Here is a 22,261-nt window from a genome sequence, read left to right as displayed (position 1 = left end):
ATTTTTGAAAAATCCTAAAAAAAAAAAAAAATAAATTGAAAATAAAAAATCGTCTTCCGTGCTTTTATGCGCACTATAATCAACCTCTTTGTCAAAAAATTTCAGCCCGATCCATCAAAAATGGTATGACTAGTATGCAATTATATAGCGACCACCCATGTCGCCTACCGGCTTGTTTGTTATGTCTGTCTGTCTGTCTGTCCAGAGCATAACTCCGTGGACTTTAATCCGATCTTGATGAAGCTTGGTTGTGTTCGATATCAATGTCTCGTTGTGTTTTCCCGGATGAGGGCGTGCTACGCCCATTGTGGGTGGAGCCATGCCCAAAAAAATAGCCATTTTTAGGGGGTCGTCACATTAAAAATCTATCTTCTCCAAGGGAATTGACTGAATGGAATGGGTTCTTCGGTATTTGAATAGCAAAATGAATTATCTAAAACTTGTCGTCCGATTTTTCATTTTCGTCCCAAGGTCAAAAACTTAGAAAATTGCGAATTTTGACATAAAAATCATACGACCGCCCAAACTTTGAGAGCGAGGATGACAATATTTTTTATGCATAATCTTGAGGTCATTCCCCACCTAAAGTCTTGAAACCATTTTGCTCTATCTCGAACACCTTGCCCGTGGCGCCCCCTTCAAGTTTGTTTTTACGCTGATTTCATCAAAGTATGGATAATCCGAGGAGTGTGAAATGCCATATAGCCTATATGACGTTATATTGTTCCTGGAATGTCCCAGAGGAAGTTTTGCACCAAAGGTCATAATCCTTGACCTTTAACCTTTAAAGGCCACAAAGGTCAAATTTTCAAAGTTGTGGGAATCGAACCGGGTTTTCGACCTTCTTCGACGAACTAACTCCAATAAGCTATAGCACGTATCCTGTTTCCTTATTTTAATGTCCACAACATTGTTTTGTGACCTTTTTAAGGTTATGCAAAGGTCAAATTTTGAAAGATGTTCAACGAAACCGGGTTTTCGACATTTTGCAGCTAATAACCTGTCACTCGTACCACATCATGTTGATCATTTTTATAACTTGGTCAAAAATTATCACATTGTCTCATCCTTGACTTCTGAAACAATCCACATCGTCAAATACCGCTCGTGAACCATTGTCATCTTCAGACTTGTTTTCAATTAATTTTCTGATATTTATAGAATTTGTTTTTCACTTGGAAGTTGTGGGTTATCATGTGTAAATAAAGGTGAAAGAAATCTGATTTAATGTCATTTAATTCCAGGCTATAAGGCAACAAAAGGTGATAATTTTCAAAAGAAGGTGTAGACTTTCTATAGGCACTGTATATGTGGAGGCGGGGTCTCGGGTCTCATATAATTAATACAAACAAACTCGCGTTTTGTACAGACAAACAAACGGACCCAAATGTAAAACCCTCTCCTCTGGCAAAGGTAAGTGTTACTGCAAACCCGTTCATTTCCTCGATACTATTTGTTCTGGTCCAAAAGTACATTGTGGTACCATTAAACCATTAAACCCTTATGTTGCCTAATGAAATGTCTGTCTTGCATGTGATTTCAGTGTAAGCTACTCTTGCCATAGATCAGTGCATATATGAAGTAATAATTTTACATGTTTTTCATTTTTATTACCCACAGTGCTGTCATGGATCAGGTGCATCAATTTATTGAACCTGCAAGACAGTTTGGGAAGGACTCGATTCGACTCGTGAAACGCTGCACTAAACCAGACCGTAAAGGTAAGCGTTTAGCACAATTGTTCCCACAAGTTGCATAATTTTCAATTTAGAGTTGAAACTCATAGCTGCCATAGAGAGGGGAAACGTAAGACCATGAGATTTATTATGGGGCTTGCTATTCTAAGCTATGACAAGTGGCTGAAGGAAACTGGATTTTATCGATTATGAAAAGGGGTGCGTGTCGTTGGTCGTTATCTCCATATGCAGGTTTCAGAAGGTGGAATAGAGTCCTCCCAGGTATCAAGGTATCCACCTCAGTTTCTGTAAGGGATCGTGCGTGATTCATGGACAAATTTGTGAAGTTTTCTTGTTCTCAAAGTTTCGTTCCGAGGGCTCTTTTGAGGATCATCACCAAGCCCTGGGAGCTTCCAATTGCAGTTCCTTTGAAGTAATATTCCCAGGGATGGGTTTTAAGATATCTATAAGGTTCTTTTTATCATTCCCGTTACTCCATTGATCACTGGTACAATTTCGGCGCTATTCAGCTTCCAGGATCTTTTCACGTCATTTTTGAAATCTTGGTATTTGGTCATTTTCTTGATTTCTGTGTTGTTTACGCCAACATTGTGAGGTACTCAAACTTCAATTAGCAATGCCTTCTTTTCTTTTTGTACTGAAGTATGATATCTGGTGGCAATGCTTTGTTTTTGATGTTCACGCTCGATGGGATCATAAGGTCGTACGTAAGCACTACTTCCATGTTTCCAGTGATTTCTTTGGGTTCGTGTTCCCACAAATGGGATGGGATATCAATGTTTTTGCAGATGTGCCCGCAGATTACTTTACAAACTCTGCTGTGTCAGTGTGTGTGTGTGTGTGTGTGTGTGTGTGTGTGTGTGTGTGTGTGTGTGTGTGTGTGTGTGTGTGTGTGTGTGTGTGTGTGTGTGTGTGTGTGTTCGGCCGTGTCATTAAACCCTTATTTATTAAGATTGCTTATGTCTGTCTATTTGTTGTGGGTTTGAGTATAAACCCCTGTCCTCCGTCCGGGTGAACACGTCTGGTATGTGCTTCGCCCCTCCTGTCCTGCAATAATCTAAAAGGATCAATTGCATGCCTCCAAGGGAGAACTGTTTGGCTCTCCGTCCAGGTCGGTTTTCACCGGCGTGGACATGACAATATCAATCTTTGTGAATGCCACGTCCACCCCTCACCTTTCTCTTTCTTTTATTTATTTTTTATAACTACTCTCCACCCCCCCTCCACCTTTCACTCTTTTCTCAAGTGTGTGTGTGTGTGTGTGTGTGTGTGTGTGTGTGTGTGTGTGTGTGTGTGTGTGTGTGTGTGTGTGTGTGTGTGTGTGTGTCTCCCCCCCCACTCATCCTCGCACCCTCCCTACCACAGTATTTAGCAAAGTTTGGTGAGGCGTCACTCTCCCCCCCCACCTATCTTGCTTCCCCTCCCTACTCTCCACTCCCTTCCCGCAGTCCTCTCCCTTCCCCCTTCCCGCAGTCCTCTCCCTTCCCCCTTCCCGCAGTCCTCTCCCTTCCCCCTTCCCGCAGTCCTCTCCCTTCCCCCTTCCCGCAGTCCTCTTCGCTCCCCCTTCCCGTGATCCTCTCCTCTCCTCCTCCTCCTCCTCACCGTGGTGCTCTTCCCTCCCACTTCCTGTGGTCCTCTTCCCTCCCCCTTCCCGCGGTCCTCTTCCCTCCCCCTTCCCGCGGTCCTCTTCCCTCCCCCTTCCCGCGGTCCTCTTCCCTCCCCCTTCCCGCGGTCCTCTTCCCTCCCCCTTCCCGCGGTCCTCTTCCTTCCCCCTTCCCGCGGTCCTCTTCCCTCCCCCTTCCCGCGGTCCTCTTCCCTCCCCCTTCCCGCGGTCCTCTTCCCTCCCCCTTCCCGCGGTCCTCTCCTCTCCTCCTCCCCCTTCCCGCGGTCCTCTTCTCTCCTCCTCCCCCTTCCCGCGGTCCTCTCCTCTCCTCCTCCCCCTTCCCGCGGTCCTCTCCTCTCCTCCCCCCTTCCCGCGGTCCTCTCCTCTCCTCCCCCCCCCCTTCCCGCGGTCCTCTCCTCTCCTCCCCCCCTTCCCGCGGTCCTCTCCTCTCCTCCCCCCCTTCCCGCGGTCCTCTCCTCTCCTCCCCCCTTCCCGCGGTCCTCTCCTCCCCCCCTTCCCGCGGTCCTCTCCTCTCCTCCCCCCCTTCCCGCGGTCCTCTCCTCCTCCTCCTCCTCCTCCTCCCCCTTCCCGCGGTCCTCTCCTCCTCCTCCTCCTCCTCCCCCTTCCCGCGGTCCTCTCCTCTCCTCCCCCTTCCCGCGGTCCTCTCCTCTCCTCCCCCTTCCCACGGTCCTCTCCTCTCCTCTCCTCCCCCTTCCCGCGGTCCTCTCCTCTCCTCCCCCTTCCCGCGGTCCTCTCCTCTCCTCCCCCTTCCCGCGGTCCTCTCCTCTCCTCCCCCTTCCCGCGGTCCTCTCCTGTCCTCTCCTCTCCTCCTCCCCCTTCCCGCGGTCCTTTCCTCTCCTCGCCCCTTCCCGCGGTCCTCTCCTCTTCCCTCAGTCCTCTTCCCTCCCCCTTCCCGCAGTCATCTTCTCCTCCCGCTTCCTGCAGTCCACCCCTCCTCCTTCCCACCCCTCCCCTTCCCGTCCAGTTTACAAGGGATTGACAGTTTATCAGGGATTTTGTATGAAATGAGCATGGACACAGCACAGCATGGTCCAAGTACTTCTTGATTAATTGCTCCTATGACCGGACTGCAAAATGAAGCAATCAGAGGCTGCAGCGTAGTTGGCAATGAAATTGTATAAACATAATATCGAATCATGCACATCCTTAATCTTGGACATAAACTTATTGTTGCGTTCATGATGATTATTTTTTACCTCTCAGGTGCAGTTCTTGGTTTCTTTTTGTTCAACAGGAATCTGCAATATTCGTTGTAGCAAATATTATGATATCTCTCATCAAGGGCAACACGGTCTTTTTCTCCAAATATACATCAGAATGCTTTCATTGTTTTTCAGTGTAGCAGCTTCCAGTAATTTTCCTGAAAAGTCATCCAAATTGGCATCAAATAATTTCCATTATGCACATTGCAGGCAGGACATCTGCTCGGGTATGAAGACCCGATGGTGAATGTAATTTTTTCCCCATGGGCTTCGCTTGGGATGAAGAAGATAGGCAGAACTAGAACGTTCAGCTCTGACCCCTCAAACTCAGAGGAGGTGGACCACAGCTTCCTCTTCAGTCACTTTTTCTCACCAAGTTCGCTCAGACGGTCATTAATAAAATGCCGATAACAGGTCGCATGAAAACTTGTATCGGGAGGAATGTCACTGAACTCGACGTTGACGAGATGCCTGTGGTCCTTTGCCATTAACATAGCGACGTGCACCGGCCGGTCGGACCCAACTGATCGAACATTTGTGACATTTAGTCCATCAAAGTGGAGGAAATGGGTGAATTCGGTTATCTTTAACATTTTTGCAGTGCAGAAAGCGCTTCACTGATGATGATGATGATGATGTGCTCGACGTGACAAACTTGTGACATTGACAGGGCTTCACGATCGCGCACATCATTTGATACAAGGAAGCGCTGTGATTGGTCAAGGTTCAAAAAGCAGTGCACAATTCATGCTTCACCGTGGAGAAAATAGTCCAACATCCAAGCTTACAAAACATCTAAACTGGCAGGAATCACAAGAGCTCAACTTTTCGGATATGCTCGATCTTACCTTGTTCTCCGAATATTCGTGTTTATATTTTCGAACTTCCGACCTCGGAACGAAACTTAATGATAAATGGTCTCAGGTTGCAGCCTCCATCTCCTGAACTGAGACTCGACATCTTATTGGGGCATTCCATGTCAAGTACACATTTTTCAGCGCATTTTTGACACATGGTCTCAGATTTCACTCTTTTTTTGGTGCAAGTGTTTGAATCCACGGTAAAACATTGTGTCAATTTTCAGACCTGGGGGCCCATCGGGGCCCACTTTAGGGCCCCCCCAAAAAGATTTGGGTGCCCCCGGTTGACCCACAATCTTCCAGTGGCCATATCACAGGTTGCAGTGATCCGATTTGGATGATCTTGGTATCAAAATGCTCGTAAAAGCGAGATCTTTCGAATTGCTTTAAGTAAAATCACTCCGAAACAGTAATTCAAAAAGTTATAGTTTGGGGCGCCCTTTGACCTTGGGCCCCCACTCCCCAGCCAAACCGATGGTCCCGATTTTATTTGTGTGAGAATACCCCTTCATATACTCCAACACCTCAGCATAAATTAAAATGGGATCTCAATGGGTTCAAGTGTGATGATTGTTTTATTGTTCAGGGTCCACATATCACTAATTCTTGATTCGACATTGGGCGACGTTTGCTGTCATCGTTCCAATGACGTCACCTATTGGCAGGCGACTTTATGTCTGAAATTGACAATCATCATCTCTGGACCATTATATTCATTTATATATATATATATATATATATATATATATATATATATATATATATATATATATATATATATATATATATATATATATTGCATCATTTGCGAAAAACTATTCTGCCTATTGTGTCTATTGATTTTTAAGTGTACATTTTTTGTATAACCATCATCGAATTAAGTTATAAATGGGCTAATCTCAGTTTTTGCATATTTTTCAGTAAGCATGGCGACTGAAGATCGAAAGGAGTTCTGAAAATACTGTTGCGATCCGTTCAGCTGCCATAAAACGAAATGACGAAAAGATCTTCGCAATGTGTCAAATGATATGTTGATGAAATTTTCTTCGAAAGTGAAAAGAGATGAGACTTTGTACTTCGTGCAGAAAAAATTTTTCTCAGTTGTTACCAGAGCGTATTGAAGAATCATCTTCGACCAGTTCGAAATTATCATCAGAAGGTACTATCGAAGGCATTGGAGAATCTATTTCGACAGATGAGGACGAGGAGGTTTTTGAGCGAGAAGCAGAAGTTGACCCATTAAATCAGTCGTTATCGATGATAGGCGAAAGCCCATTCGACAAACGAAAGGCGGAATGGAACCCAGGGTACGTTCCTGAAAAGAGTAAAGTGGAAGATTCTGTGCGAAAAAAAATTAGAACAAGTGGTGCCAGGCACAACAAATCCTGCCCATTTAAGGCATAAAGTTATTTTGGGGATCAAATTTAAATTTGATACATCCTTAACCTGAATGTTGATTATAAGGAATAGAATAAGGAATATTTTAGTTTAAATGGAAAATTTGTAATTTTGACAGATGACAATGACCCCCAAAACTTTGGACCCTACCGATCTTCACAAATATGCATTTTTCACTATAGGAATGTGTAGGATTATAAGTGACAAATAGAATAAGGTTCGCTATAAGCTTAGTTTGAAGTAAATCAGATCATTTTGACGAAGTTATGAGCGAAAAACGATTTTTATCTTTTCGTGACCCTGACCTTGACCTTTGATCCAATTGGACCCAAAAGTTAATGAGGTCGTCCAAGGTTCATTGCCCACCTGTGGATTAAATTTGATAGTGTTTGCTAAAGCCGTTTTGCCGTCAAGTTGCTAACAGAGAGACAGACAAACAAACCGGACGATTACAATATCCCGCTCCCTCCCTCTGTGGGGCAGGATAACTAGTTGCTGGACCAAGCACTGCGGAGAAAACACAAAATACAGCGTCAACATGTGATGAAAACTGCATGCCAGAGGTGATCAAAAGCCTGAAAGAAAAATACGTTGTTTCGAGCCGTTCAGAGCAAATACGTATACTGACAATATTTGCTAGGAATATGAGCATCAGAGGGATGATGAGTGAATTCAGTTGCTCCCAAAGAATGGCTGTGCAAGCCAAAAATTTAGAGAAAGAAAATGGTATGCTATCGTCTCCAAATCCCAAACAGGGTAAAATATTGCCTGATGAAGTGAAATGGTCCGCCATAACCGAATTTTACCGAAGTGATGAAGTCAGCCGAATAATGCCAGGAAAAAAGGACTGTGTGGTGGTCAGGAATGAACATGGAAAAGACAAAATTCAAACGTGCCTGGTACTAAACAATATCAGGGAACTGTTTCAGAAATTCAAAGAGAAGAACTGTGGCTTGAAAGTTGGATTTGTGAAGATCGCCATGCTCCGTCCCTCAGAGTCTCTCCTGGCCGGTTCAGGCGGTACACACAGTGTATGTGTATACGATACGATACATCAAAATGTGAAACTCATGATGTTTGGTTCCAAAATGCCACAGATAGCCGAACTTCCGAGCTATCATCATGTGATAGCACGCATAGTTTGTAACCCAGCACAACCGGCATGTTATTTCAGAACTTGTGAAAGTTGCCCATCAATTGAAGACTTCAAAACCGAGCTACTGAGTGCTTATGAATTCGAGGATATTGATGAAATTCAGTTTAAACGGTGGACATCCACCGACAGATCTGAACTGAGCTCCATGGCCCTGCCTTTGGAAGAATTCATTAATGAATTCTGTGAACGCGCAGTGAAATTAGTGAGACACGACTTCATTGCCAAAGCCCAATCTCAGTTTCTGAAAAATAAGAAAGACGAAATCGGCGAAGGAGAATTTGTCATTATTGGAGACTTCTCAGAGAACTATTCGTTTGGCGTACAGGATACGGCCCAAGGATTCCATTGGAGCTGCTCTCAAGCGACAATTCACCCCTGGGTTTACTATTTCAAATTGGACGATGGCAAATTAAACCACGATTCGTTCACGATTATATCAGGATGCAATACTCACGTTGTTGCCTCAGTCCACCTCTTCCAAAGAATGCTCATTGAACACTTGAAATCTAGCTTTGGAAATGTAAAGAAACTTTACTATTTCTCAGACGGTTGCGCTGGCCAATATAAGAATTTCAAAACCTTCATAAACCTATGTCATCACAAATCGAGTATGGTATTGACGCAGAATGGCATTTTTTTGCCACAAGTCATGGCAAGGGCCCTTCAGATGGCATGTGAGGTACAGTCAAACGAGAAGCAACACGTGAGAGCCTGCGTAGACCTTACGACAGTCAAATTATTTCTCCAAAAGATCTTTTCGCCTTTGCTGAAAATGGTTTGAATGAAATGGAGTTCGGTTACGGGATACAAGAGGCGTATGACGAGGAAGAACGAAATCTGGAAGAAAGGTTAAAAACGGCCAAAACCATAACTGGAACTCAAAAACTTCATGCTTTCATACCTATTTCTGGAACTGCTCTTCAAGTATGCGAATTCAGCTTTAGCGAGGAACTCCGTATCGAGCTAGCTATTTCAAAATCTACACCAACTTTTAACGGGAAACTCTCAGGTTATGTCACAGTGCACTGTAATGGAAAATGGTGGCTTGCCTGCATCATGGAAGCCTTTCAGGACACTCATGAAGTGAAAGTGAAGTTTCTTCATCCAAACGGGCCCGCATGTAGTTTATTTTTTCCTGACATTGAAGATCACTGCATTTTAGACATTTCTGATATACTTCTTTCCGTCGAACCAAAAACTGCAACAGGTTGAACCTACACAATCAGTAAAAAAAGAAACACAGCTGTCAAATAAAACATTGGTTGACAAAAAATCTTGACTATAATATGCTCGGAAAAACTCTTACTCATACTAGTATCGCTTCCAGTTCCTGCATGTGCATGTGGAAAATTTATGTACAATATACTGACATAGTGTATTGGAAATCTTCTGTTCAAATATTGTGCTATGAATTGTGGCGTATTGTGTGTCCAGCACCCGAGTCCCCGAACAATAAAACCATCATCACACTTTAACCCATTGAGATCCTATTTTCATTTATACTCAGATGTTGGAGTATATGAAGGGGTATTCTCACACAAAGAAAATCGGGACCATCGGTTTGGCTGGGGAGTGGGGGCCCAAGGTCAAAGGGCGCCCCAAACTATAACTTTTTGAATTACTGTTTCGGAGTGATTTTACTTTAAGCGATTCGAAAGATCTCGCTTTTACGAGCATTTTGATACCAAGATCATCCAAATCGGACCACTAAAACCTGTGATATGGCCTCTGGAAGATTGTGGGGCAGCCAGGGGCGCCCAAATTTGGGGGGCCCCTAAAATGGCCCCCGATTGGCCCACAGGTCTAAAAGTTGGAATTTTGAGTTTTTTCACCCAAGTGAATAAATGACCAACATATGGGGAGAAAATGAGGTATTAGTGTGGGGAGGGTGTGTACACTTGACATTGAATGCCACTATTACCGTGTGGAAGGTTATGTATAAGATTGCTTCAGCAGTGCTAAACTTCGGGAATTTCTCTGACGATCTTTAGCACGTTCACTGCCGGCTCGTACTGTACACAACACTCCCATTTTCAAGGCAAGTATGCATGTGTATATACAGTGCTTTATTTTGAAATTTTACTCTTCAATGAGCAAATGTAAGTGTTATTTGCTACTCATTATTACCCTTTGAAATGGCACATATGAATGCAGGTGAAGTGGCAACACTTCTTAAAGAGACTGACAACGATGATCATGATTATTACATGGATTTATGTTCACCGAACTGAACTACCAGAAGATTATTTGTTATGTTAATCTGGCACCGCAGCATATTCTCTTTACAATACAATAGAGTAATCTTTTCTACGAGAATACTCGTAGTGGTAGAATCTGGTCGACCCAGCACTACGAGTGCGCTCGCAGTCAGCAGTCAACGTGCTAATATCATTATTTTATTAAAATTGAAACACTGTATACACTTCATCACTGCGCCGAGGTATCGTGTTTGATGAATTCTCCTGTTGATGTCCTGCATTTGTTCCTGTGTTTGCAGAGTTTCAGAAGATTGCCATTGCAACAGCAATTGGATTTGCAATCATGGGTTTCATTGGGTTCTTTGTGAAACTTATTCACATCCCTATCAACAACATCATTGTGTAAGTTCATTTCCAAGGCGATGCTTTGTTCATCAAGAGGATCATTTGGGCCCACCTAATTGACATCTGCAATTCAACCACATAATGCTTCTGTTCATTATACCATCCTGCATATCCTGCTTACTATTTATTGTTACCACTAGTATGCTTAAATTGCATTTAAGATCATTCCAAATTCAGACTACGACTTTCATCAAAAACTTGCCTGCATTTTCAAACATATAAAAGGCAGCGAGCTAATGTTGATTGTTTTAAAGAAAAAGAAAAAAAAAGTAACCAAGGTGGTGGCAATTAACCTTTGAAGACCAGGAAAAATTTCTTCAAAAAGACAGGGTCCAAAAAATAATTAAAAGGAATGGCAAACCAAAATTCAGTTTGTCTTTACCTTGAAGCTGGAAGGCAGGATTCCAAAACACACACAGGTTGGAAACAGGGAGGACAGACAATGAGTCGAGGAATAAATGAGCTGAAGTGAAACACCATCAGGCTTGCTGTATCCTGGACAAAGCTATGGCAGAGGCGACATGTGCCCAACTTCTTTGTAGGTTGAGATGAAGGTGCTTCTCACTTGTGCAAGCTCCCCACAGCAGCAAGTGTTGCTCGTGACAAGAGGTCAATGCTTGTCCCCATAACTAATGGCGCAGACTCCCATAACCTACTCTCAAGTCCCGAATAAGCATGGGGGTCTGAATAAGCGTGTAGGGTGGAACATTTTCCAAATTTTAATGAGTAGAGGGCGGAATAAGCGTGTAGGGTGGAAAATCCGTGGAAATTTTTCACGGACATCTCTGGAGATGAACCCCGCCTTTGGGAGAAGCCGTACATACTTCTTATTTTTATCATACATCAACTTTCCTGCCGCGTACTCACGGTCGAAGTCCGCTTTGAATTTATGACAAAGTTCTCCAAGCGACTTTCCCTCTTCGAGGGTGTACTGTCGCTTACGATCCCTGAATGCACCCTTTCCAGTGCTACTACTATCAGGAGATATCTTTTCACCTTTCCGCCACTGACATCAGCAGACACCTCGTCTAATTCTTCACCTCCTTCCATTTCAATATCCGTCAGGACAGACTCTTCTTCCATCTTGTCTCAATGACACGAAACGATTGAAATACAAGTAAACCACGACGTAAGTACAGTACTTCTCCGGTATGGGAGAGTCAGTGGCACCACACTCAGGTAGCCGAACGAATCAACCGGCAGGACCCGCATTGACGCGGTACAGTACCCAGACCCATGGCGGAGATCGGTGGCAGATGAAGGAATTTTGGGAGTAAAGACGACACATCTCTCGACGGGACAACATTGTCACCCTACATGCTCGCCGGTGTAAATATGACCTGAGGGTGGCAAGAACGATTTTTTTAATAAGCGTGTAGACCCAAATAGAGGCCGTGAAAGGGGGATTTTCACCTCAAAAAAAAAGCGTGCATGCACGCTTATTCAGGACTTGAGAGTAGTTGCACCATCATCTGCTCCTGTGGTATTTGCTCCCTTCCTACTATGCTCCAACATTGCTGCAACTTTGCGAGTCTCTTGCAAGTGCTCGTTTTATTTTATGAGAGACCCTACAGTGGATATGACGCGTAACTATCAGGGTGACCTTTGGCTGTGAGAGTCTGCTTTTGTAGAAGGATCTCAGGAGTTCCTTAGAGGCCGGTGATGAAGTCAAAAGTGCACGGAGCTGGTGCAAGGAAGTATAACATGTGTCCTGCAGGTGTGTGACATTGAGTGGACGTGCCCCACCTTGACAGAAAGCACTCATGAATACAAGCTTTGGAGCATTCTAACAACACACAGAATCACTTCTGACAACCTACAAACAGTTCATCCAGACAACCATCAATTATAACAGTTCCACTTGTAGATTGGGGGAGGGGGATTGGGTTTGCCAGACATCCTTTAGGAAAGAGATGGTGATGGTATGAGCAAGTAAAGAAGGGCCCATCACAGGTCCAGGGATAAGGTGTTCGTTGAGAACCATGCCTTTACACTGGAACGAACAGTTGAATACTAATCGATACTTCCCATTGTGTCTGACTACATGGTGAGGGACAAACCAGGATTCGTTTGAAGCATCAACTTCTGTATCACTCAATTTCTTCACATTAACCTGCATCAACAAGTTTCTGTATCTGTTCAGAATGAATCCTCGCAAGGTCTGGACCTTTTAAGAGACGTCGCTCGGTGTGTTTCAGGTTAAAGAACACAGGTTCTTTGTTTGCCGCAAAGTGTGTTCCATCATGAGCACGGAGTAACGTTGTGGCATAATGTTGCACTCCATCTATCTCGATTCTAACAGTTCTAGATTCCAGAAGTTTCATTGCTTGCTGGTCCTGCTTGGAGCGGGTTGCATGTTTTTCACTGACGTATGGTAGGATGTCAGTCTGCCAAAGTCTCTCCACATTTTTCATAAGATCTGTTGATGATTGCATGACAGCTGTAAACAGGCAATGTTGCTGAATTACGCTTTGCTGCAGTATACTGGCTGGTCCTTGTAGTGACCAGCCCAGGTTGGTACAAACAGCTACTGGAGCACCCTTTGAGCCGAACTGCACAGGTTTCCTTGGTAAGATGAGGTGAGGGTAATCTGACCCGATTAATATTGTTGGTTGAACCTTATCAGAGGGAGTGGAAGCCCAGCTCGGTGAAGATACCGTTTTTGAAAAGTGGCTACTGGGTAAGAATACTCAAGTAAGCACAGCATTGTGGCAGTGAATGCTCCATCTATCGCGTATCTTTGTTTTGGGTTCTTGACCGAAGATATTTGAAGCTTGACAGAAGCACCAGGACACTGCACCGTCCTGAGCAGTAATGTTTCAGGTTTACCCACTAGGTTCAGCTGCTCCATTGCTCAATTCAAGAGCATGGTCCTTTCTGAACCATCATCTTGGATGGCATAGGTCTCCATGGATCCTTGTGGGCCATAAAGAAGCACCTTCACGACCTTTAACATGACATCATGTGGACGGGAAGGCTTGTCGAGGTACACCGCAGATGGTGATGAGCCTGTCATAAGGACAGTGCTGGTGAATCTCTGTGCAGTGTCATGTAGGATGGTTAGATATAACTCTTTGCAGGTAATGCACGGCTTCTTGAGTGTACATCGATCAGCCGTATGTGTTCGACCGCACCTCCAACACTGGTCGTGTTCCCTTATCCACTTGATGATATGGTCTGTGGAAAGCTTTCTGAATTCTGCACATGAACCGAGGTCGTGGTCACTTGTGTTACAGTGAGGACAGTAGGGCTTGCGTTGTTGCCTCGGTTTCGTTGTTGAAGAAACATTACCCGATGGCTGTGTCTTTGTGCCAGACATCGGTGACTTGGAGTTGTAAAACACAGATGCATGTGATTCTTTCTCCTTGAAAGACGAAGAACGCTTTCCTTTCTCTCTGATCTCTGGCTCTCACATTTGTAGAGGACAGCAGCTTGGTTCGCTATACGTTTAGCTCGAGACTTTGCCTGCAGCCAATCTGCTATATGGTGCAATGTGTAGGTCTGATTAGAATCTGCATTGAAGAGGCCTTTGTTAATGCAGTGCTCAACGAATCCATCACGATAAGTTGGCGGCAGTTTGCTTATCAGCCTGTCTACATGTGAGCCACATCGTAGTTCAAATCCATGTTCACCCTCGAGTGATTGCAACATACCCACAAGGGCGTGCACTGCTAGAGCAAAGTCTTCAAAGGCTTCTGCATCTCCAATCTTCACTGGTGTCATGTTTAAGATAGCACCAATTTCGCTCTGTATTAGTTGCCTCGGCTGTCCATACTTGTCCTGCAGGGCTCGTAAGGCCGCCGTGTATGGCTTCGGATCATGCATGTATGCCTTAGCAAGCTTGAACGCACTCGGTAGCTTAAGGTGGCTCAAGAGTACTTGATATTTGTATTCCTCTGACAAGTATGTGTGATTACTCATCAAGCTATCCAATGCCAGCTTGAGAAGGGCAAAGTCACTTTCCCTGCCACTCTGGAAATAAGGAATACTTGGTTTTGGTACCCCATAGGATGAAGCTATCAACAGGTCCATGAGGTTGGGTGTTGCAGGCATCTCAGATGGGTCAGGCAGATGCCCATGTGCTGTCACCAAAGATGGTAGGTATGGTGCCTGATGACATGGCAACATTTTCGGATGGAAATTTGAACCTTGGAATGGAGCGGTGTTAGTGGATGAATATGCCGGGGCATGTCCACCTACTGAGTGCCCTGTAGTCACCCCATGAGGAGGCAGGTTTGATGATACACCATCAAGACATGTAGTTGGCTGTATTTGCTTTACATTCTCATTGAGTGATGTGTTGTCATGCATCCTTAATTGAGGAGTGGGTTGTAGGTCCTCGGTGATGGCTATTGCCGGCACTGGCCTCAGTAGCGGCAGCTGCGCTGACAACAGTTTGTTTGGTTGAACCGATGGAGTATATGACGATTTACCATTGTTCGGAATCGCTTGTTGTGTGGTGTTGGCCGGACGTCTGACTGGTGAGGTAAGGGAGTCATCTCCTGCATCCAAGAATGACACTATCAGTCGTGCTTCCTCCAGTTCCTGTCCTGCCTGCCTTAGACATCTACGTCTTGCTCGATGAACAGTTAGGGATTCGCGCTCCCTCAGAGCTCGACGCTCCACATTCTGAGCTTGTTGGGCTTCGTCCTGCAGTTGTTTCACACGTCTCTCAAACATTTCATCCTCCTCCAATCGACATCTTAATTCCTCCAACTCTGTCTGCTTTCGTTTTTCCTTTAGAATAGCCGATTGGATGTCACTGAGCTGGGATGTAATAGATGCACGACTGCAGCCAGAACTATGGTTGCATGTACTACATTGTGAGGCAGTCTTTGGCTGATTGCTTCCTAACGAATGTAGTCTATGGGAAGAACCTGATCCACTCTCTTGATTAAGGGAAGGACCACTCATGTTCGAAGGTACGTAGTTAAGAACATAGTCTTTCAAACGTTCAGTCATACGTCGATTCCTTTCAGCTCGAGGAGACGCCAGTAATTCATTGCCAATGCTGATGATGGCCGGGTCCGGTAATTTGATCGCTGATGTGGACACAGCTGGTCTGGGGCTGACAGCGGCCGTGGAAACAGACAAATGGGTTCGTGCCTCTCGTGGTTAAAGGACTATCCGGAATAATGTCGCTGGTATTGTCGGCTGTTTGAGTACTGTCAGCAGTCAGGGTGTTGGTGATGTTCTCGTCAATGGTTTCCTTGCCCAGCTGTTCGGTCATCCGGCTCGAAGGACCATGAAAGGTAGGTTCTGGAATCCTACGGTAAGGCTGCTAGTACGGAGGATAACGATGAACTGCGGATCCAGGAAAATACCGTGATCAAACTGTTTGGATGAGATGAGACACTGAAGTTCCTTTCTGCACAATGGTTTATTGATGTAACAGCACAAATAGCGAAAGTCTCGCTCAGCAAGCAAAGGCAAAATGGCGAAAGTCCGCTCAGCAAGCAAAGGCAAAATGGCGAAAGTCCACTCACCCCAACCAACAAGAAACCGGAAGCTCTCCCTATATCCGGTGGGAAAATTGCCAAGAAAGGTAAGAATTACAGGCTTGCACTACACTAACATGGCATTCATAGATTGCATGAAACATTTATGGGCACAACAGTACCAAACGTTCATACACATCGGAAAACAGCAAAGACTTTCTAACATGTATTGTGTAAATTATTACTTTATCAATAATGTAGTATGTATGTATTGTGTAAATTATTATTTTATCAATAATGTGACATGTATGCATTGTGTAAATTATTATTTTATCAATAATGTGCTCTGTATGTATTGTGTAAATTATTTTCTCAATAATGTGGTTTGTATGTATTATGTAAAGTATTACTTTATCAATAATGTGGAATGTATGTATTGTATAAATTATCACTTTATCAATAATGTGGTACGTATGTATTGTGTAAATTATTATTTTATCAATAAATTATTTTATGAGGGAGATATGGATGGACAAACAGTGGGTGTGGGGAGGAATGAGGGGCAGGAGTGGATGCTTAGGGTGTACAATAATTGTATTGTGTAAATATCATTTATTTTATCAATAATGTGGTACGTATGTTTTGTGTAAATTATTACTTTATGAATAATGTGGTATGTATGTATTGTGTAAATTATTATTTTATCAATAATGTTTGTATGTATTGTGTAAATTCTTGTTTTATCAATAATGTGGTATGTATGTATTGTGGAAATTATTATTTTATCAATAATGTGGAATGTATGTATTAAGTAAATTATTACTTCATCAATAATGTGGTTTGTATGTATTGTGTAAATTATTATTTTATCAATCATGTGGAATGTATGTATTGTATAAATTATTACTTTATCAATAATGTGGTATGTATGTATTGTGTAAATTATTATTTTATTCATAATGTGGATTGTATGTATTGTGGAAATTATTATTTTATCAATAATGTGGTATGTATGTATTTTGTAAATTATTACTTTTTCAATAATGTAGTATGTATGTATTGTGTAAATTATTATTTTATCAATCATGTGGTTTGTATGTATTGTGTAAATTATTATTTTATCAATAATGTGGAATATATGTATTAAGTAAATTATTACTTCATCAATAATGTGGTTTGTATGTATTGTGTAAATTATTATTTTATCAATTATGTGGAATGTCTGTATTGTGTAAATTATTATTTTATCAATAATGTGGTATGTATGTATTGTGTAAATTATTATTTTATCAATAATGTATGGATGTATTGTGTAAATTCTTGTTTTATCAATAATGTGGAATAGATGTATTGTGGAAATTATTATTTTATCATCAATGTGGAATGGATGTATTGTGGAAATTATTATTTTATCAATAATGTGGTATGCATGTATTGTGTAAATTATTATTTTATCAATAATGTGGAATATATGTATTAAGTAAATTATTACTTCATCAATAATGTGGTTTGTATGTATTGTGTAAATTATTATTTTATCAATCATGTGGTTTGTATGTATTGTGTAAATTATTATTTTATCAATCACGTGGAATGTATGTATTGTATAAATTATTACTTTATCAATAATGTGGTATGTATGTATTGTGTAAATTATTATTTTATTCATAATGTGGATTGTATGTATTGTGGAAATTATTATTTTATCAATAATGTGGTATGTATGTATTTTGTAAATTATTACTTTTTCAATAATGTGGTATGTATGTATTGTGTAAATTATTATTTTATCAATCATGTGGTTTGTATGTATTGTGTAAATTATTATTTTATCAATAATGTGGAATATATGTATTAAGTAAATTATTACTTCATCAATAATGTGGTTTGTATGTATTGTGTAAATTATTATTTTATCAATTATGTGGAATGTCTGTATTGTGTAAATTATTATTTTATCAATAATGTGGTATGTATGTATTGTGTAAATTATTATTTTATCAATAATGTATGGATGTATTGTGTAAATTCTTGTTTTATCAATAATGTGGAATAGATGTATTGTGGAAATTATTATTTTATCATCAATGTGGAATGGATGTATTGTGGAAATTATTATTTTATCAATAATGTGGTATGCATGTATTGTGTAAATTATTATTTTATCAATAATGTGGAATATATGTATTAAGTAAATTATTACTTCATCAATAATGTGGTTTGTATGTATTGTGTAAATTATTATTTTATCAATTATGTGGAATGTCTGTGTTGTGTAAATTATTATTTTATCAATAATGTGGTATGTATGTATTGTGTAAATTATTATTTTATCAATGATGTGGAATGTATGTATTGTGTAAATTATTACTTTATCAACCATGTGTTTCATTTGTATTGTATAAATTATTATTTTATCAATGATGTGGAATGTATGTATTGTATAAATTATTACTTTATCAATAATGTGGTATGTATGTATTGTATAAATTATCAATCATGTGGAATGTATGTATTGTGTAAATTATTATTTTATCAATAAATTATTTTATGAGGGAGATATGGATGGACAAACAGTGGGTGTGCGGAGGAATGAGGGGCAGGAGTGGATGCTTTGGGTGTACAATAATTGTATTGTGTCTGTATGTATTGTGTAAATGTCAATATTTATTTTATCAATAATGTGGTACGTATGTTTTGTGTAAATTATTACTTTATCAATAATGTGCAATGTATGTATTATGTAAATTATTACTTTATCAATAATGTGGTATGTATGTATTGTGTAAATTATTATTTTATCAATGATGTGGAATGTATGTATGAAGTAAATTATTACTTTATCAATAATGTGTTATGTATGTATTAAGTAAATTATTACTTTATCAATAATGTGCAATGTATGTATTATGTAAATTATTACTTTATCAATAATGGGGTATGTATGTATTGTGTAAATTATTATTTTCTCAATAATGTGGTTTGTATGTATTGTGTAAATTATTACTTTATCAATAATGTGGTATGTATGTATTGTGTAAATTATTATTTTCTCAATAATGTGGTTTGTATGTATTGTGTAAATTATTACTTTATCAATAATGTGGAATGTATGTATAAAGTAAATTATTACTTTATCAATAATGTGGAATGTATGTATAAAGTAAATTATTACTTTATCAATAATGTGGTATGTATGTATTGTGTAAATTATTATTTTCTCAATAATGTGGTTTGTATGTATTGTGTAAATTATTACTTTATCAACCATGTGTAACATATGTATTGTATAAATTATTACTTTATCAATAATGTGGTATGTATGTATTATCTATATATTAATACTGAAGGACCAATTTTGTACTCCTCCTCGCGGTCGCGTCACGTTTTTCTTGGTACTGTGACCTGGACTGAAAGAAACTTCGTACTTGTAAGAGTGCATCGCACATCGTGCCAATAGTCAAACTTCAACTCTGAAGCAGAATAAACACTTTTCATTTACATGGCGACGTGTGTCGTCACCGCTGAGAGGCGTCTTGACATCATCGGTCATCCGCTGACGTCATTGCGTCTGTCGTCGACAGACCGTCACTGCTGAGAGGTGTAATTCCACTCCTCGAAAATAGCGTCTGCAATGTAAAACCCTCTTCTGCAAATGCTGACTACCTCAGAATGTGAATTTGACACAAAAAATGTAACAAGAAACATTGTATCTTCTACATATTAATACTGAAGAACCAATTTTGTGCTCCTCCTCGCAGTCGCGTCACGTTTTTCTCAGTACTGTGACCTGGACTGAAAGAAACTTCGTACCTGTAAGAGTGCATCGCACATCGTGGCAATAGTCAACTTTCAACTCTGAAGCAGAATAAACACATTTCGTTTTACATTCGTTTACATGGCGACGTGTGACGTCACCGCTGAGAGGCGTCAGGACGTCATGACATTATCGGTCGTTCGCTGACGTCATTACGTCTGTCGTCGACAGACCGTTACCGCTGAGCGGTGTAATTCCACTCCTCAAAAATAGCGTCTGCAATGTAAAACCCTCTTCTGCACATGCTGACTACCTCAGAATGTGAATTTGACACAAAAATGTAACAAGAAACATTGTATCTCTATATTAATACTGAAGGACCAATTTTGTGCTCCTCCGAGCTGTCGCGTCACGTTTTTCTCAGTACTGTGACCTGCACTGAAAGAAACTTTGTACCGTACCTGTAAGAGTGCATCGCACATAGTGGCAATAGTCAACTTTCAACTCTGAAGCAGAATAAACACTTTTCGTTGAGACAGGGGCGAGGAGTGAAGAGACGGGGGCAGGGAGTGAAGAGGCGGGGGGCAAGGTAAGCAAATTTTTGGCCGGGCGTAAGCAAATTGAAAGCGGGAAATGGGGCGGGGGATCAGTGGGCAGGGACTGGGGTGAATTAAGCAGGGTTGAATGTGAGGGGGTGGACAGGGGGAGGGGGGCCCGGGGGCAAGTGGGGCGGGGAATCAAGAGAACTGTGTGTGCGTGCATGTGTGTGTGCGTGTGTACGTGTGTGTACGTGTGTGTACGTGTGTGTGTGTGTGTGTGTGTGTGTGTGTGTGTGTGTGCGCGCGCGCGCGGAGTGAAGATGCGGAGGCGGGGCCGGGGTAATTAAATTTTTGGGCGGGGGTAAGCAAATTGAAGGCGGGGGGGATGGGGCAGGGGCGGGGGATGAGTAAGCGGGGGCAAGCACGCCCTGTCCAGTCCATGTCCCTCGAGGCAAGGTGAGCTGATGAGGGTGGTTGAATGAACGGAATCCGTCTGTGATGGGGTTTCGGCTCGTGTAAATTATTACTTTATCAATATTGTGGTTTGGAAGGAATTGTGTAAATTATTATTTTATCAATCATGTGGAATGTATGTATTACGTAAATTATTATTTTATCAATAAATTATTTTATGAGGGAGATATGGATGGACAAACATTGGGTGTGGGGAGGAATGAGGGGCAGGAGTGGATGCTTAGGGTGTACAATAATTGTATTGTGTCTATGTATTGTGTAAATGTCAATATTTATTTTATCAATAATGTGATACGTATGTTTTGTGTAAATGATTACTTTATCAATAATGTGGTATGTATGTATTGTGTAAATGATTACTTTATCAATAATGTGGTATGTATGTATTGTGTAAGTTATTACTTTATCAATAATGTGGTAAGGATGCATTGTGTAAATTATTACTTTATCAATGATGTGTTGTACGTTTGTGTGATGTAAATTATTATTATTTTGTCAATGATAAGGTATATGCATGTGTCCCATCACACATGCGGATTAAATTGTGTTTTTACTTCCAGTGGGGGCTAGTGTGTGGATGGTTGGTGATGGACGGAGCAAGTTAACAGCATCTGTGGACCCTTCTCATCATTTTAAGTTTTATCCTGGCATTACTGGCAGAATTTGTTTCAAAATATTTGTGATTGGGTAAGAATGTGGATCTAAAAACAGTTTGTTTTTCTTGTTTTTAAAAACTTGAACAGAAATGAACATTTTCAAAATGAAACATTGTCATCTTTAATTTGTTGCTTAAAAGGCAATGTTTGGATTTAAATTTATTTTTGATATCTGCACGCATTGCTCATCCAACTCAGACTTTCATATTGCCATGAATTCCCTTCAAATTTCCATTTATTTTGCTGTTTTTCAAATGAGTTACTTTTATGGATTTGTTTTGTATGCAATGTACAACTCGCTCCACATTGGTTTCTAAAAATTGCCTTTTTTTTTTTTTTTAAACTTAAATTAAAAAAAAAAAAAAACTGGTGGCAAATGACTTTTTACAGTGTGAAATGAATGTGATGATTTTCATTGTCTCAATAGACAACTATATTGTGAACTCACAAATGTGCTCATGCGCTGGAGGTAGGGATGAAGTAGGAGAGAACCGGAACAGGGGTTGCAAGTCTTCAAAGTATAGAGTGGGCCAAAAGATAGGAGCCGTGGCATTCATGTGTGTAACATAAAAATACATAGGTGAGGACTTTTACAAAAAAATCCTTTCTGATGGGAAAAGATAATTAATAAGTAAATTGATTAACATATGAGGGGTGGCAGGATCGCCAAGTGGTATGAACACCCAACTCAAAACTGTCCAGCCTGGATTTGAATCCCAACTCAGCTATAAACTGTCATCGCTGTGTTTCACTGGCAGAGTGATCCATAAATGTGTGTGCTGTCCCTCAGATTTTTATTTTTGGACACAGTCGAGGCTCGCGAAAGAGCGAAAACATCAGTACACTGAATGGATGAG

At 41.2% G+C, this 22,261-nt stretch overlaps 1 protein-coding gene across 2 annotated transcripts in view; it reads left to right on the top strand.

Annotated features, from left to right (window-relative positions):
• Window positions 1–21,784, top strand: part of SEC61G (SEC61 translocon subunit gamma) — a 36,724-nt gene extending 14,940 nt beyond the window's left edge. The window contains exons 2-4 of one of the 2 annotated variants that reach the window (XM_085893488.1): window positions 1,621–1,721; window positions 10,435–10,537; window positions 21,309–21,784. In XM_085893488.1, the coding sequence (XP_085749614.1) occupies window positions 1,621–1,721; window positions 10,435–10,537; window positions 21,309–21,318 (214 nt within the window). In that variant the 3' untranslated portion in view covers window positions 21,319–21,784. Of the gene's footprint in view, window positions 1–1,620; window positions 1,722–10,434; window positions 10,542–21,308 lie in introns of those variants that run through there. The other variant, XM_085893489.1, reaches the window with a different exon arrangement.
• The last annotated feature ends 477 nt before the right edge of the window (window positions 21,785–22,261 follow it).

The sequence above is a fragment of the Eptatretus burgeri genome, chromosome 8 (genome assembly GCF_056783735.1).
Source record: "Eptatretus burgeri isolate ZD-2024b chromosome 8, Ebu_testis_v1, whole genome shotgun sequence".
Taxonomy (NCBI): domain Eukaryota; kingdom Metazoa; phylum Chordata; class Myxini; order Myxiniformes; family Myxinidae; genus Eptatretus; species Eptatretus burgeri.
The sequence above is the reverse complement of the archived record's forward strand: the minus strand, read 5'-3'. Positions and strand labels throughout refer to the sequence as shown.